Source organism: Sinohyriopsis cumingii, unplaced genomic scaffold (genome assembly GCF_028554795.1).
Source record: "Sinohyriopsis cumingii isolate HCF-2022 unplaced genomic scaffold, ASM2855479v2 utg001460l, whole genome shotgun sequence".
Lineage (NCBI taxonomy): Eukaryota > Metazoa > Mollusca > Bivalvia > Unionida > Unionidae > Sinohyriopsis > Sinohyriopsis cumingii.
The window spans coordinates 1,628,023-1,647,443 of NW_028316002.1; the positions used below are offsets into that span (position 1 = coordinate 1,628,023).

General features: G+C 36.6%; 1 protein-coding gene across 2 annotated transcripts; it reads right to left on the reverse strand.

Moving 5' to 3' along the window:
* Positions 1-7,149: 7,149 nt before the first annotated feature.
* Positions 7,150-18,483, reverse strand: LOC149772476 (uncharacterized). 2 transcript variants are annotated; one of them, XM_089947753.1, is made up of 6 exons: positions 16,103-18,483; positions 11,633-12,185; positions 10,940-11,143; positions 10,111-10,205; positions 8,057-8,182; positions 7,150-7,265 (listed from the first exon to the last, which is right to left on the reverse strand). In XM_089947753.1, exons 3-6 carry the CDS (start codon positions 11,112-11,114, stop codon positions 7,215-7,217), a joined length of 447 nt encoding a protein of 148 aa, XP_089803879.1. In that variant the 5' UTR covers positions 11,115-11,143; positions 11,633-12,185; positions 16,103-18,483; the 3' UTR covers positions 7,150-7,214. The 2 variants fall into 2 exon arrangements, with proteins under 2 accessions (XP_089803879.1, XP_089803881.1); XM_089947755.1 differs by lacking the exon at positions 16,103-18,483 and having other exon boundaries at positions 11,633-12,438.
* Between the last annotated feature and the right edge of the window lie 938 nt (positions 18,484-19,421).

Here is a 19,421-nt window from a genome sequence, read left to right on the forward strand (position 1 = left end):
TATTTGGTGTTTCAAGTTTTTGTATTAGTTTATTAGAATTTACTGTTTTTAACTTGATTACTGGTTATTAAGGTATACGTAACTGGAGTTCCCAGGTAAAGCAGCCATGGCTGGATGCACTTGAACCATCATGCATTCTGGCACATGTGAACAGGAAAAATAAAAAATCTACACATTTTAAGACAATATATCTTAGATTATTTAACAGTCTTCCATTGTTAACTAATTTTACATTGTCTTAATATCCAACCAGTCTTAATGAGCTTATGGTTAATCCTTCATGCATTTTGCATCATTCATCAGCCATCCATAATTATTAGAATTATTGCCATTTTCTACTTCATCTTTAAAAAAAAAGAACTGTAAGGACTGGAGCAGCTTCAACGAAACCAGGCAGAGAGCATACTGTGTAAAGGACTTAAAGATTTTTAGAAAATGACCCCATTCTACTATAAAATATGGCTGTACTAGCTATTGCCTGTCCTGGGACAGGAGAGTTAAATGAAAGTTTCCAAATAAAATTAAAAGTTTTTTTTTAAAAAAGAAGAAAAATTGGGATGAGTGAGTTTAAAATAAACTTTGAATATAAAAGTAAAAATGTTCTAAAAAAAGAATGCACAATGACTTCAAACTCGTGACCTCTAGAGGATGATGTCAGAGCTGCTCCCATCAACAATTTTATGTATTTGCTGTTCAAAGAAATGGTTTTCACTTGAATAACAAACTAGTCAGCAGCAGCGTGGATACTTAACCTTACCAAGCGTTCCTGGAAAATCTCTTGACGTAATGAAAAAAAGTATAGAACATACATCTTGATGCTCTTGTGGTATGGAAACCCAATATTTTCAACAAGTTTAATAGCTGATGCAGACCACGATGTTGGATTTAACGACCACCGAAAGAAAATCAAACAAGGATGCAGTTTAGAAAAGATGGATCCTTTTACTTTGGACATGTGGTTGCAAACAAGTATTTGTTGAATGGTGTGTCTGTATGTCAGAGACTGAATCAAAGTAGAACCATGTTCCATTTGATAGTTAATGCTAATGAGTACAAAACAACCATCAGTGAAGACAGACTTTATGTGTGCCATATGGAAGTTTTAAATAAAATGGGGAATGACATCAGTTAAACTCTGAGCAGAATCATATCCAAGTTTCCTCTAGGATGAGTGGAAGTGAATGCCTTCACCATTGCCTCTGGACTCCAATTCTAGACTGAAGATCATGTTTTACAAGGTCAACTACCCAGACATTTGCTCATTAGCATTGTCACCAATGCACCCTTCAATGGAGCCATCAATCAGAATCCTTTTGAGCTCCAATACTACAGTGTATCTCAAATAAGAGCTACCCGAGATGGCCAGACTTTGTGTACCAGACCTTTTGAACCTAATTTTCCTCAGAAAAATTACTTGAAATCATCCTTGACTATTTCACACATCCATTGACTTCTCTGGAGACCAGAGATTGCTTGTTGTTCATCAACTTACCGGTATTTGACAGAAATTTTCAAGGAAAAAGTCAGATGTGAACTCCTGACTTATCATTACCCATGCCAGCAAAAGAATGGATACCTGGGAACTTCATTGCCTTCTGATTCACAATTCGTACACAGCTTCTTGGAAACTTCCAGATCGAAAAGCTAAAGATCTTCAAGCCTATGTTATCAAAGCAGGAACATATCGGGTAGCCTATGAGGTGCCATTAGCAGACAAAAGCTGGTCCAATGAGAAAGCTGCAGTTTAAATTTTGATGTCGCATGTCAAGAAATCCAATATCACCTCTTGGATCAAACTGCATATCCTTAAAGTTCCATTTCCTAGATCAAGATTTTAGATTTTATATGTTAAATTATACAGTGGTGGTTTAAAGTTCTATTTCCTATGTCGATGTTTTACAGTGTATATTTTGAATTACACAGCTGTGGTTGAAATTTCAATATCATATGTCGAGAATCCCTAATTCACATGTATGTAACTGTTTGTGATAAAGTTCCATTTCATTTGGTGAGTATTTAAATTTTATCTGTTGAATTTCACAGAAACAAGAAGCAGCCTCCTTGTTAAAAAATAACATGGTCCATTCACGAGATCGACAGCTAGTGAAGAAATTAATAGTAGTTCTTGACTTGCAAATGGTAACTTTCCAACTGTAAATGCATGAAATGTGATGGTGCTTCATAACTGAATACACGAATGATGTAACTTAATACTCGATATTATTCTGAATTGTTAAACTGGACATTGTGTAATGTTACTTTCAACACCAACACATCATTTCACCATATAAAAACAGCAATTCTGACAAGCACAATAAAATGTTCAACCAGTGCTGTGTAATTCAACAGATACAACCTAAACACTCAACATATGAAATGGAACTTTCAGCACAATCAATGTTATTCAACATGTTAAACTGAAACTAAACATATGACATTAAAATTTCAACAACCGCCATGTAATTCAGAAGATACAATCTAAAAATTCTACATTGGACATCAAATTTTTAACCAGCGCTGTGTAATTCAACAGATGAAATCTAAATACTCAACATATGAAATGAAGTTTCAACATAAACTCTTTGAACCAATATGTAAATTGGGAATTCTCAATGCAAGACATTGCAATTTGAACCACTGCCATTTTAATTCAAACGACACAATCTACCTCAACACAGAAAACCTCAACAAGTGAAATCAACAGTATTCCTTAGATAATGTGTGGGAGACGGTATGAGGACTATGGGAAATCCAGTGTTAAAAATAAATATCCATAGACTTACATGCAGAAAATGGTATGGTAAGCTGAGCCTAATATTATTTTTTAGGTCTGGGGCCACAAAGGTGAATACACATTATGCCGTAAGTTAGTGTATGCAATGGAGCACAACGGAAATTATGTCAATGTTTTAGTGATAATCCTTTCTCCATTTTTGAAAAATGTACAGGGCAGAACCCCTACAATCCAGCTCCCTCTATTTTATTATTATCCCACACACCACATATGCTATCCAGCAACCACATTTTGTTACAATCCAAACCTATTATACAACGAAAAGGGTTGGCGTGTTTATACACACGTTATACCTGCATACAAACACACCATAAAACAAGAATGGGTATGTTGTTTTAAAAAAAGGGTTTGTATGAGGCGCCATAGCAAACAAAAGCTGGTCTAATTAGATTTTTTTTTTGGTCAAATTAGATATGAGCCATGGTTGTCCAAGACTTGTACGTAAGTTGGTATCCATGGAGTATATATATATATATATATATATATATATATATATATATATATATATATATATATATATGTGTGTGTGTGTGTGTGTGTGTTTTATTTCTATAGCCGAATTGTAATTCAACTATGAATGAGGGCACCCATGGCTGAATAGTGTGTGTGTGTGTGTATGTGATGTAAATTGATAGATAACAGAATTTAGTTTTATGTTTTGGTATATTTTTTGTCATTTGTTATGGAAAAAACTTCAATCTCCTGTGCCTAACACATGTGGGGTTATATTCAGGATTATAGAAATGACCAAGTAGTTACGAGCGTTTCTAACTATCAAATCTGGCTGCATTTAAAGGCAATTTACTCTTTATCCTCATGACAAACTTGAACTCTCTTATAGAGAAGTTACACATTAACCTGTGCACCAAACATATGTATTGTTACATTGTTTAACTAATTCTGTTTTTCATGAAATTTTGGTTTATCACAATAAAAAATATGTTCTTTAAAGACTCTATTGAAAACGAACACCTGTAACCTAAAGTCATTTTACTTCTAGTATATGTATGGGAAATGAGCTTTTTTCCTTTCTGTTTATAGATTTTCAATTATTTATGAGAAAATTACCGCTTGATATGGCTTGACAACAAATTCCTATAAACTTGTAACTGGCAAGTAATTGATGAAAAGCAGAATAAACTTCTCCAAAATAAAACGTAACCAGGTTCTACTCTTACTCGATTCCAACCAATAAACCATTTATTAATTTTGAGTAATATATTCAAGTCTGAAGTAACACTTGTTGATTAAAGTCTTTTTTCTCTTCCAAACTGTGGAAGGATTAAAAGGGGTTGGGTGGGGTGGGGTGTATTCTTTTAAGAACAAACTCAAAATCTTCGTTTTATGAAATATTGCAGCTGTAACATAGTTATGTAACGCACTAGCATCCAAACTCTGTCATGTCAGAATGGATAGATATAAGATGGGAAGGTCGAAAGGATGGAAAGGCAGGGTGCCATTAAATGAGTGGTGTAGATGGTACTAATATCACACTACCGGTACTTCAGAAACTAGCTCTAGGGCAGCAAAGCAAAGATGAAGATGAATCTCCAATTTATATTGAATTTATTATGAATCAACTTCATCAAACAAGTAGTGTGCATCCGTAATTTAAGATCTTACATTATATATCAGAGCGTATTTTGGTACAATATTCAATCAGCTCATCAGAGAAGACGATTCCTGTTACTAGTGCAATTTACTATAGTCTGATAATACAAACCCGTTTGTTTGTATCCTCCTACCAATTTAAATAATGGAAATATTTATTGTGATAAAAAGTGCAAGGAACTTAGTCAATTCATTCACTGATATATAGTTTCTAACCTGACTCTGAGTAGAGTGGCCCTAACACCGTCATCTTATGCGTGTTTCATGCTTAATGGAAGTTTTCAGTGCAACAGACGGACATGCTCGAATCCATTTCCAGTTTCTGGACAAGTCCATTTTTAGCAAAGGGGTGTATCATGACTACAGATGTACATACATAAGTCATCTGCTTCCGATACTTACAATGTCGAATCAAGCAAAGGAAAATGACAACTACACTTTTCATGTGGATTTAACAAGCGGTTTAATTTCTATGTTCATGTATGCAGACGGATATAATTCCAAATTCTCAACGTTATGTAATTTACACAATTATTCAGCATTGCCGAACAGGATGAACTACGTCATTATGTTGTCTGATGGAAATAAGCTAGCCTATAGTGTACGCAATATGGCGCCGTGTTAGTATGGGAAGTCTGTTAAGCATGAAATGATGCAGGGGATGCCAGCATTAGTGCCATTCTGGTCACAGTCAGGTTAGAAATTATAAATCAATGATTCAATTGACTTAGTTCTGTGCACTTTTTATCACATTAAACATTCTCCTTTTTGAAATCGGTTGGGGGGTACAAACAAACAGGTTTGTATTATCAGACTATAATAAATTTTAATAAAAGAAAAAAACATGCATGATTCGACTGTTTTTTAAAATGGTGAAACAAAGCTTATTGCTTAGTACTTCACCCAAAATGTGCAAAAGCTAACAACACTTTTCTAATATTTTTACAAAGATCAATTATTCAGATATATAAAGGAATTAGTTTCTCATTTTCAGATTACCTAGCACTATTCAATACAAACATTTGCATATCTACTTATTTATTTTTGCAAACCTTATTATTTTTCGTTTCTAATGATTCCATTTACATGTAGAAGACGCCCCCGCTCAGTGGTTAGCGGACACACACGAAAGATGCGCGTTCGAGTCCTACTATCAGGCCAGCCGGAGTCAGCTACCGTTGTTCTATCGTTTGTCTTCCTCATTTATACAGTACACTTTTCGAACAATTTCCTCGATCAACTTTCCCTTTTTCTATATACACCCAATGAAATTCTGCTCGGTCTGACAGAAAACGCAAGTATTATACTCAACGAATGTGCTCACAGTTCCAGGTGGATTTGACTGAAACATTTGAGCAACAGACTATAATTTATTTTATTTTTTTTTATTTTTTTTTATAGATATAGAACGACTGTTCCTACAACATAACAACTAAATATGATATGTCCATAACAAATAATTAATTTGAATAAAACATCGTGAGAACTCCTTTTCATCCTCAATCTTACCGAAATTACAAATCTAAAAGCCTTTATTAACCTTTGCACTTAAACGAATTCTGTACCGATTTCTAGCACAAGCGTATCGTCACGATTGCGGCAACACGCTAAAACGTATTCGGAACTACTTTGACTATTTCTACAAGACAAATATATTCCTCGGATTGGTTTTGGTACAGTAATTTACAGAGAGAAAAAAATGATGTATTTGATTGCTGGAAATATCTGTAAAAAAAAAAAAAAAATTAATCTAGTCTGACTACCTTGGCTATTTGTGCGATTGAATTCACTGCAGGACTAATCGAAATGTTACGAATAGAAATAAAAAAAGATGATTCGTAGTTTCTCGGTCAGTCGTTGTTTCGTAAATAGCCACAGTTTTTCGAATGGGATATATCCAGGGGCGACCCTATAATACATGCCAGCAAACTAGCGCCTTAGGCGAACCATGCAATCCGCGCCTATCCAACCCATGATAATTTCTCCTCAAATTTGGCGCTCCATTTGGCCTATATGGACGGGTTACCCCTGGATCAATCGATATATTTTTTTCTCGGTATGATCCGCAGGATTGACCTCGAAGTTGCGAATGGTTACAGAGTTATACTATTGATGACGTCAAATACAAAGAACAGTCGTAACAATACGCCGCCGCCGAAGCAATAACGAAATACATTGTTGTTTTAGAGCACATGTGTCAAACTCAAGGCCCGCGGGCCACATCAGGCCCGGCGTACAATTATATCCGGCCCGAGAGAGAATTTTAGGCAAAAATATTTTTTAATGGCCCTGCGATATAAAGTGCAAATCAAATTCCCTAATTAGCAGCCTTGCCAAACATCCAGCTCTGACAAATTGGCATAAGAGCGAAAATGGGTATGCCAATGATTTTTTATTATTAAAACTTTTTTCTGTTTTAATTTATATTAATGTTTAACAAAGGTTTAATTTTTCTTCCTATTGAATGTTTATCCTGTTCGGCCCGCAACCTTACGTGTGATTTGAGTTTTGGCCCGCTGAGAGATTGAGTTTGACACCCCTGTTTTAGAGGAAAGACGATGCCATAAGAGAGACAGAGAGAGAGAGAGAGAGAGAGAGATCATGGCGGAATGCCCTTTGACAGTGTTTGAAAAAAGAGTCAAACAGTTATTGAAAAGAAGCTGCACAAAACACTAATCCATACTGTAAATCATAATACAGATAGGCCTATGTCATGTGAGCAAAAACATAAAGCGAACGTATAATTAAAGACCATTATTGTTTTGTAATTTAATCTTGTTTTGTTTTATTTTGTTTCTAATTTGCATGTTTAATCAAATGCACTTTTCTGGAGAAGACTTTGTAGCTCTGACCATTTTTTCTGAAATAAAAAACATATTGGTTACATTATAATTTTAAAATATGATCACTGATTAATAAGAATGAGAACATGTCAGTGGTAAGGAAGGAAATATCTGACATTAGTGGGAAGATGTTTTAATTGGAAGGACTATCAGCTGATAGTGGCAGAAGATCCTTCCCATCTGTTTGAATACCCACATAAAGGCTTGACATACATAACATGAGCTTAAAATTATCTCGTTCTCACCACATTAAAGCACATATATATATGACCCAGACACAACGTCATTAATGATTTATTGTACTTTATAATCACTTATGTTGCATTGTCCATACACTTTATAGTTATATCTGCGGTAGCACCGCTTGGTGCGCCAAACGACTTGCAACTGGCATTACGCTCAGTACGACCACTGAATTACCATAATCTATTCTTAATCCATACCCCTAAAAATAATTTTCGCACGTACAAGTGGAATAAAAGATAGCACTCTGTACACGTGATGCTCTCTCTCTCTCTCTCTCTCTCTCTCTCTCTCTCTCACACACACACACACACACACACAGATGCACCCACGTATTTTTGTACGTAGCTGTTGTGTCACAGGAAAGAGACCATGGTGTGCGGAAAACAGAAGACCTTTTACTATTTGCAGGCACATAAAAATGAGAAGGTAAGAACCAGAAATAAATGTTTTCACTTGTATGAAGTATTTTCTCTGTTGCTGTGTGAACATAAAATGACCATCTAGATTCTGGAGAATAGCACACACACACACACACACACACACACATGTATGTATAGTTTACCCGGAGTTCTTTGGTATCCAATTCTTCCTTAAGGCTGTCTGATGGTTTAAAAACTCTGAAAGCTTCCATCATAAGATAGCATACGTATTTTTTCAGCCACGCTTTGTGAATAATGGAACTGACATCCTGAAATTTAAAAAATGTTAATATTAAGTTATTTCTACATTTCTTTATATGCCAGCTAATCTAATAAATAGAAAGACAATCTAATAGTTTCGTTTCTTCCTTTACTAAGTTATCATTGACTCATAGATTAATTGACTGAATAGCGACAAAATTACATCCAGGTCTTTGTGACTCATCTTGTCAGACCCGTACAATTTCAGATTCTAGGGAGGTGTAGGTTTTGTCTTAACATTCAAAATCCGTCTTAATTCATTAAATCTTGAGTAATTTTTAATTTCGTCACTCATGCAATAGCTACTGAATTCAAAAGGATAATAAGATTTAAATAAATCATACTTCCAAAGCCGATATCGGATATTCCTTATCTACTTGCCTCCACTGTTGCAGAGCCAATCGCAGCATCTCGAGCCTTGCTGAAAAATCTTCTTAACTGTAATATGGACCGGCACACTGTCCAAACCTTAATTTAGCTAAAATGGTGGCGAAAAACATGGAGTTTCATACGTCAGTCGGGGATCCTTAGCATTATCAAGTCGAGATAAAATCCTAGTTATACTTCACCAAACTAGTACCGCTCCGGTGGCCTAGTGGTTAGAGCATCCGCCTCGGAAGCGGGAGGTCGTGGGTTCGAACCCCAGCCAATTAATACCAAAGACTAACAAAAATGGTACTAACAGCTGCCTCGCTAGGCGCTCAGCATAAAGAGGTTAGTGTTAGGACTGGTCGGCCTGGTGTCAGGATAATGTGACTGGGTGGGATATCATGCCCCAGTGCTAGACATCACTATAAACTGCCACACTGCAGACATCGTAGCGACATGACTGAAAAATTGTTAAAGCTACGTTAAAAATCCTAATCACACACACACACACACACACACACACACACACACACACACTAGTTTTATTCAAGCGGCACAGCATGGCGACGGAGGGAGACAAAATCACAATCGTAACATTATCAGCCCATTCTCTTGTACGAGGTGCACTGCGCCGAAGGCAAATCACCAGACTCATCAAATTTATGCGTACTCCTGCAACTACATCCGAGTTATTTCTTGACCCAAAGGAAATGACTAGCTATATTCCGATGGTCGAAAACGTCTCAAAGCAAACTGTTACTAGACAGTGCTTTGGCTTCTCTCAATCTTTTGTACAGGCTTTGACTAGATTCCACGTCGGTGTTGCTGTCTTGGAGCCTCATGATAGTCTAGTTGAACGAGACGAATTACAACAGGGCACAAGTCAAGAATGTAATTCGGTGGATTAGTGTGGACATGTTAAAAGGTTGCACATTTGCCGGAAATCCCGCTGTTTACCCTTGTAACCTTTTTTGTAATATCACGGGTTTTCCCCCATCACCGATGTGTGAACAATATGCCGTGTAGGACGCAGCCATGTGTTTGTAATATGATTTAAGGATATCAAATATGGCGATCAATGAATTCCTTTTGAAATGAATATTCCTCTGCGGAAGCGCCCGAGATGCTGCGAATTTGGTGAAAACATATCCAGACAGAATCATGACACCTTCGATTGATTAGATGCTGACTCGTACTCAGAAAGATAACGTACTGAGCATGGCAGAAGAAAGGTAGCACACGAAATGCTGCTGTGTATACAAATGAATTGGAAAACTTCACTCTTTTGACCGACAGAAACGTGTCAGCAATGTTTCTATCTTCCATTTATCTGATGCAAGGAACTGGCGCTGTTCGGTTCCATGTGTTTAGTTCTCAACAATAATTCACTTTTCACTCTTAATCTGTATTTTAGGATACAATTTTAAATCAGCCAACACTTCTAAAATAAGTGTCACTAATCAGTGCTTTGATTATGTGATAAAATCATATCATAAACAGTTAGTCATTTTTAATTATGTTTTACTGACAAGCAACGATTTTGCTACTAGTGTCTACCGATTTTTACCTGAATAGCTGATAGGGTGTTTGCTATTGCTTGAAGAGAGTCGCGAAATCCGTAGTTTATATTTGTTAGAGCTGCTACTGCGTCCATGAGAGTACCTGTAACAAAAGTTTGGAAAAGAAGCGCTTGTAAGTGTTATTCTCAATCATTGTCGTCATGGCACGAGCGTTTTACAGTGCGAGAGTCTCATTGGTGGCGTATCTTAGGAAAGATTTTTGAAATAAATTTCGTATCATACATTTGAGAATTTAAGATATAATTCCAGAATATTTTTAAAGAATTGTTTCTTTGAATACTCCTACAGGGGAATCATGCGAAAAATAACATTCACCACCACACACAAGGACAGATTGGCGAACATGCATAATGTAGATTCGTGAATCTTTGCGCTGTTATTGATATACTCTTCAACCAATATGACCACATAGCCTCATCCGAAAAGACTAAAATATTTTCTACTCCAAAATATAAGCAGGTAATTACACATTGATAGGCATAATGTTTCCCAAAGTATTTTGAGTGCGATTTGGTTTCAAGATCACATGCTTTTAAATCTGCAATACCAGAACAGTAGTACCTATGAAAGTAAATTGTAAACCAGTGACGAGATTTAATTTTCTTAAAGACCCAGCTTCACTAACATAAGCCTTCAAAGTAAAGTCTGGGCGTAACAGATTTGAATGGACAATTTTAGACCAAATTTAAGTTCAGCAAATTAGATAATTGAATTCAAGACCTGTGTTTAAATCAGGGCCTCAAGATTACAGTGTGCCATTGCTTGTTGCAGAACATTCATTACATGGTTGTTAGAATTAAAATTAATTACTCTTACCTTTTCTATTCCTTAAGACTTGACTGACTTTTTCTAGACTTTTAAGATTACTTTTATTTTTCAAAAGTTTAACATTAATTTCTTGAATCCGCTCTCGTCGTTTATCGTTTTCAGAACTGATATCACGTGCTCTTTGAGAACATTCCCGCGTGTTCGCGGCGTTGATCCTTGACATAAAGTAGGCTGAATTCGCGTTTAGGGCACCTGGAAAGAAAATAATAAAGTGTTTACTATAATAGCTGAATGTTTTCACATAGTCAAAACGTAGTTCAGATAATGTTTTGGACTTTTTCTTATGTTGTATAGGACTTCATTTAGCATCATATTTTGCACTTTGATTTTATGACAAAATTTTATTCTAGTGAAAGTATTTGTTAAGTTAGTGGATTAATGTCTTTCGGGGTAGAGCATCCAAAAAAAAAAAAAACAAACAAACAAAAAAAACAAAAAAAAATAAAATATAAAAATAACAAAAATAACAAAAATCCTAACTACGCAGAGAAATTACGTGATAGTTTACAAATGCTCAGTCTTATTTAATTCTGATCGACATTCATTACTTCCTAAATAGGTGGAAAGTCCATCCACCATGAAATTTCATCATGGCGGCACTGTCAAAATAAGAATTTATTAAAGGGCTACCTATTCCATTGGTAATTTTATATGAGAGATCATGACCATGCTGGTACATACCCAATGATAATGGGTTCTTCAAGAGGGTTGAGAATCTTGGTCTGTCTTCTTCCTCTCCATCGAGGGAATTCCTCAAAATGGAAGATCTGGTTAAAAGAATCCTTTCCACAGCTTCCGCCTCTGTCGATTCCTTTCTGATTAATTCAATTCTTCTCTCTAAGCTCCTTACATTAGATCTTAGTACTATAAGTTCTCAAGTTGTCTGTTCCAGTTCATCCGTTACAACACTCAGCTTGGTCCTGCATTCTTGTGAACATGAGTGCGTTGCAGCTTGTAGATCAAAAAGAGATTTTCGCAGATCTGCAAAACGTATCCCAGCTGCTCGTAGAGCGTCCTGAAATGTCTGCACATGCGTCAGTTCTAGTTCAATTTGCTGGCCGATATATACTTTTCTCCTGATAATATCCCGACCTTCTCGGGCCAAGATGTCAGACCAGGTCAAGGCCAAGACTCCTGCATGCTTTGATACAGTTCTTAGCCTCTCCTGAATTTCCGGCTCCCAGTCTATTAATGGTATATACTCCTGAAGCTTAGATGAAACTCCATTCAGCAGCTAAAGAAAGGGGACATTTATTATTTTGATGCAACTCAATATTATGACACAACAGGAGGCATACATTCACGAAATACTAGTTGAATGCAATATTAGTCAAAACAAATTGGCAAAAGTTCGCAAATATGAAGACTATTCACCTAAAATATCTTCCCCATAACCTTAATTATGATCGTTAAGAACAAGATTACTTCAGCATTACTAATTCTCATCACAAACTGTTTCGTTTTTATAAATCCGGACTATAGGTGTTTGTTTTCGCATGTTTCAAAAAATAAAATCAATGGAGTCGTCCGTTCCTTACTTGTGGTAAACTGTTTCTAGGAGTTGCACCTCTCCATTATTCATCTTTGCTACTGTTTCTAGGAGTTGTGCCCCTCTGTTATTTCTCTGTGCTACTGTTTCTAGTTGTGCCCCTCCGTTATTTTTGTGCTACTCATATGTAAAATAATTAACTGGAAAAGAAAAATTTAACCACAAGCTACCAGTAAAACTTATATCAAGATGTTCTTTTTATTTTCAAATTTATATTTACAAAATTACTCAGATTGTTTGTGCACTAGTGACGGTCTAGAGGGCAAGTAGCCCTGTTTCAATTTGTTTGTATATGCTAGGTTTTAAAATGAATTTCTAATAGTACTCTGTGACACGGTTGACTGAAATAACAAACCACATGAGTATATCTCCTTAGTTTAGAACAGAAAATAAAATCATCAAATAGGACTACATTGGAACGAGAATCCATCTGAGCAATCCAATAGAGAAAAAAACTGAATTGAAGAAAATCAAACGTTTCTAAAGTTGTAAATAAGATAATGGTACTCATAAATGAAAAGCTGTGATTACTGAGTGTAAAGGATTCAGACAACAGCCTTGTAATGAAATGCAAGAATTTGCTTACTTGTTGTCCGATTTATCGCGTTTTGAGGAAAGAAAAGAAAATTCTGTTTAGTTTTCTGGCATAAAAGAAAAGCCCTTTTAAGAAGAAAACAGTCCAAACCAGAACATCAGAGGACATTATTTTTACAGTAAAAAGACTATGTTAATGACGTGGACAACTAACGAACAATGTTTTCTCAAGTTATCTAGTGTTTCAACTGTTTCTTTTTCAATAAATAGGGGTTTTTAAAATAATCAAAATTCGATAATATAATTACGCTGTTAAAGTACATTGAAACGATAACCGACAAAAACAGCGAGTAGAATCTGCACTTTCCATCGTTCTTATCTTCCTTTTTTATTTGTAACACGTGTTTTTTTTTTGAAGTTCTAATTTTTTCTCCGACTTAGAACACAGAAGACATTGTATTAAATGTACTAATATTTTCGTATTCATGTATCAATGTCTTGAAGGTGGCTCTTTCATGAGACGCTTATGTACATCGACACAATTATAAATTAGCTGATCCGGAGCGGGCCCTGCCCGGCATCCGAAAGGAATATGTAAAGTTGACGTAGCGGTTCAGCTCCTACACTAAGTAACTTTTAAATTGATTGTTTATTTTCATGCAAAATACAGCGATAATACACGAGGTTTTTTGTGTCTGATATCAGCATCAGACTCCCTCGGGATTCGGCGAACGTCGAGACCAGACAATAACACGCATTCTCCCAATATTGACCATCCACATCGAACGGCATGTCAACCGTGCTATGTTAAATCGGCATGTCATAAAATATACTACTTCATATAAACGTTTTCTAAAAGTGCACTAGTGTTTTCGTTGCCAAATGCATCGACCAGTGGAACAAGGTATCAGGACATCATCGAACAATCTTGGAGTTAGAGCCAAAAAAGCCAGGTCGGGCTCAAGGTGGAGATTATAACCTTCTGTTTTAGAGATACAATTTGTCGCATCAAGTAATGACGTTCTTTGTGAAGAGATTGCAATAAAAAAAAGTTGTTGTTATAGGGTTTGACGCCATTTTCCAGCACAAAATTGGCTATACATTGCGGCCAGTATTAATGGTGGAGGAAGAAACCGGGGAAAACCCCGGAAAGAACCACCGACCGACGAGAAGCTACCGGCAAGCTTTCTCACATATCCCCATTAGCCTAGCCAGAGACTCGAACACACGCAGACAGAGGTGAGATGGCAGTGATCCGTAACGGTGGGCGCTTTAGAGCACTCGGGGTCCCAAGAAAATATGTAGTAGATCGGATATTATGACCCCCACTCTACCCCACCCCATTTTTTATTCAGTAAGAATGAGTAAACGTAATATAAAATATCCACGGAACTGAAGAATTCAACCCCGGAAACAAGTCTGAGCACGTTTGTTACAACCGATAATGCAATTCTAAATGATGATGCAATACAGCTGGCCATATAAGGTATTACTAACCAATGCTGCAATGAAATTGAACTAATAACGTAAGAACTAAAGGACAACACAAATTCCCAATATTCAAACACAGCTGTAATCGATAATTGATCAATGAAAGTGTGCGACAAAAGCGAATAGACAACACATATTCCAACTAATCTACTGCATTAGTAACCGATACTAATGTATTGAAACTGTACGACAAAGCTAATAACTTACTGACACTCTGAGACAAGATGTATGGGGCAACGCATCATAGTTTAAAAAGGCTTTTAGGATTAGAATCTGAACTTAAAGTTGTCCTCCAATCATTCAGTAACGACTTCATCTTTCGATCAAAGTAGGGTGATGATGCAAAGAGTATGTTGCGGCTAATGAGGAAAACGTTTTGAAAATATATAAATCCTCTTTTCAAACATCTACTGAATTTACATTGCAAAGATGCATTTTGCAAACAACATTATTAGTGGCTTCCATCTAATGTGATGACATGCGTACCAAAAGCAAAGTAAGTTTGTTGCTACATACTGAGGTAAATTCTGTTTCTTAGCTTTGGGGTGTACGACACACTAATGCATAAAGCTTCTTTAGTGCTGAGGCCATTGAAATAGCTTGATCAAAACACACCATGAATAGCGACCATGCCTGCTACTGTGGCAGGATTCGAATCGCACTCTTTCCGCAAAATGTTACAGTACATATAAACTTGTGATGTCATACAATATAGATATGATCTTGTCGCTCATAATGAAAAAGCTATTTGCTTAGAATGATAGCCATAATAATTATTATTAGCATTCTCTTTTAAAGAATAACAGTTTTTAAGTGTCGGGAGTAGCAATTAAAGTAACAAACCGTTTCGTGCACTGACTCATCACAATACCTGTAGGTACATAAATAGTACATACATTTTGCCTGATTGGAGTAGACACCGAGTGGGTTTCAGACAAATTAAGAAATAAGGGCTTGAAAAGAAGTATATATTTCAATGAGAAATATATGTTTTCCTCTTCATCGACTGGGTTCAGCTCAAACCCAATTCATTTTTTTTTTCTTAGTTGAGGCAATTCTTTCCGTCAGGAAACACTGGGAGCTGGGGACGGGCCAGTCGACTCATTTTAACTGAATTGTAGACTTTGCTTTATCTTTTCTGTTGTTCATTGTACTCGGTTAAAATAAATCATAAACATCTAATACATCGCATGTAATTTTATCATATTTAATCTGATGATATGATTATTTGAATCTAAAAAGCAAGTCTCAAAACCAGTCTATAATTACCAAGAGGCATAGAAAAATAGGAAAGCAAGTCACAAAGCCAGTCTGAAAATTCATATCGGCATGTTTTTTTTATAGGTATTTATTATATGCATCCGATGTACTTTTAGGAATGTTTAGAGTTGATACAGGACTTTCGATAACGTGAAGCTTACAGCCGACTTTCGATTCGAACAAGCAAAGCATGCTAACATTTAAGTCAGTCAAGCGGTCTGCAGGTTGGTAAGTAGATACGGAGGCAAATAAACAGTCAGTAATACGTAGTTGCGGTATCTTTTATTTCATGTTATTGACTAGCCATCGGTACTTACGATAGGCATGGAAGAATATGATTGACATCAACTTGGCTCTCTGCATTAATAAATCGCCCAAGATTGGATTCTTTCCTAATGTAGTATTTCCATAGAAACACTTGAATGAATTGGGGACTTCAAGCTATACGTATAACATTACGTAGAAACGAGTGAGGTCACACCACATATTGAACAAAATATATTCACTCGATACGTCCATGGCCATTCCATTGCTTGTTATAGAAAACATCGGATGTACATAATGGTCATTTGTTACTGCTCCCAAGCTCATGATTGCGATTACGTCATAAACACCTTATTGCTGACGCAATAAATAGGGATGTTGCATCACTGACAGCAACGTAACAACAGTTTCAGGACATTGAAACCAATGATTTCGTCAATTTGTTTAATTATAAAGCCACGTGGATCACATAAACAGTTAAAATTATAGGCATTTCATTAATTATTGAAAGGTTGTCGAGCGTTAGTTTCAACACCATGATGATTTTTCCCATAAGAATCCATTCTTCACACATCTAGCCAAATTTAGCTCCGCCAAAATGTACCAGTTGGGACGTACCACTAAGGTTATTTCTGAGTGGGTTGAAGTTATTCCACTCGTATCGGAATGAAACGATGCAGTTTCGAATTAAATATATTATAACATCATCAGGAACATCTTCCGAATGACGAAACGTTCGGAACATCTTCGTCTATATATATGTGTGTATGTTAGTTGCTAGACTTAGTGAACATCTTCCGTGGTCTCACCATATGTGATAGAGCCCCACAGCTTGTCCATGTACTTTAAATTTGAGCGGGTTCAACAAACAAATCAAATTTATTTTGCGGAAAAAATGTCCACCCTCGCTTAACGGGCTTGAAGCAGCTGCTCTCTGTTTTCGTGCAGTTTTTTTTAATTATAGAAGTGATCATTGACTGTCTTAGTATATGTTATTGTGTTCATGACGCGTTGGTTGTTATGTTGTAATGGTCAGGATATCGACATCTTTTTCCTGACAGAAAAATAGCTAAAAATATTAGGCGATGAAGTAAACGGTTGCGGATATAACACCAACTGGTTACTCAAATACGTTTTTCCACCATCACTCACACGGATGCGATATTGCTGCCATCGCAAGAACACCATATTCCACCATCTTAACTATAATATAACCTTCCATTTCCACCATACATCGTTTGAACAGATCCAAGCCACCCTCACAGAATGTTTAGCCCATTTCTTCTGCCTAAAGCGCCCTCCTCTTAGTACAGAAAACAAGCTGAGTCACTCTCATTTTGAGCAGTTTCCTTACCTCCTGAGGCATGGAAATTCGATAGATGACTGCCTAATTATTCTTGGAAATTTCAAATTTCATTTTGACTGTCCTAAACAACCATTCATATCAAAAATATTAGATTTCATTCACGTTTTCATCCTTAGGCAGTCAGTTAGACAACCACCCATATACATGGTCACTTTTTAGACTGAGTTCTTCATAGACTTGGTGATAATACTGAGCAGTCTTTATTGATGTCCCATGGACGGTACAACAGATTACCTCGGTGTCTTATGCCGTCTTGATGGATTAATCCCGAATTCTTCATATTTGTTTACTGTTAATGGAAACCTCCGCATGATAAGCAGAACCGAAACTAATGCATGACATCCAAGCAAACCTAACAACTTTGTTGCGTCCAACAGCTGAACAACTTGATAATTACATGCGTTCATTGCTTCATAAACAGGCCCAAGTAACCAAGTGCAGGAGAGTATCCATTCATACATATTCTCCATTGTATAATGGTGTTAGGGACCAGCCTCGCACTTTAGCTTTCATCCGGTCTTACTTTCCATAAGTTGATCGATGAATCCGCTAAGAATAATGCCACAAACATAGCTCACTCAACGAAATCAACCTACTTCAGTACTAATGTCACTGAAAGTACCAGCTGCAAAGAGCTCTTCGATATTACTAACAAGCCAATGTAAAGGAAGAAATGCACACATTCCAGAGACCTTCCCTCCAGTCTATCTTCCGGAAATGTTTGCAAGTTTTTATGTGAAAATGTGCAAAGTGTTAGAGCATACCTGGGCAATACAGTTTCAAGCGACTCTATGTCACTACACAGTTATGACACAGAAATCAAAAGGCATCCATCCATCAACAACATTTAAGTCTGTCTCTTAAGATTCCCTTTAAGTATAATCCTAATGAAGAGCGTCCCAAAGTCATGTGAACTTGATCTGACATCACTGCTGCTTGAGCGATCAGATTCAATGTTGCCTTTGCTAAACGACCGATGTGATTAATATTTCTCTCACATCCAGGGTGTCCTAATTATTTTTTTAAACTGCCATAGTAAAGCCACTGTTAAAGAACACATCGCTTGACCCTAACAATTTAACAAAAGACACCTCCCTAGTCATAACCTCACAGTCATGTCAAATATCTTATCTCTGAATTTAAATAGTCTTTATAATAATTTACAATCTGCATACCGCTATCGCCTCGCACAGTATAGAAACTGCTCTTCGGAAAGTAGTTAAGGACTTATCTCTGCTTAGGATAGTGAACTGATTACAGTCCTCACCCTAGCATGTATTTAGCATTGGCAATACAGCCTTACTATGGTTCACAAATTGTGTCCGTAAATAGAAAACGTTCCAGCCCATTTGATCTGTGCTTTTGGTATTCTACAATGTTCTGTTCTTGGTTCTCCTCATTCTATACACTCAGCCGCTCTCAAGTGTCATAAGCTCGATGACCGGTGTCTTACCAACTGCACGCTGATGGCACTCAAATGTATAAATCTACTCACCCAACTGAAGTCGAGGCTATCGTACAAAGTGTAGAGAGGTGCATCTGCGGTGTGAAAGTATGAATGATATGTGACAAGCTGCAGATGGCTGATGATAAAACTGAAGCCATTCTCATCACCACACAAAGACTTTCTCATTTATATCCTTTACCTCAAACAATAAGCTTCAGCAATGCTAACATTACATTTACAGAATATAAAACGAAATCTATGTGTAACGCTCGTCATTACTTAACTCATTCTACCAACAAGACACAATCACGTGGAAGGTTGCATATCTAAAGCTGAAACGCATGAACATCATTAGAAATATTCTCTCTGTTGATTCCAGGAAAGCACTTATGCGAAGTGTCTGTTGAACGGCTCCCACAGGGCATAAGCACTTTGGGAGTTCCTGCATTTTAAGCGTTTCCATGGAACACTTTTAATCATCGGGTTGAATAGAAAATTCACCCTAAGAATCGATCCGGTTGTATCACGTCGACTTGAGTTTTTTTAGGGGAAGGGTTAG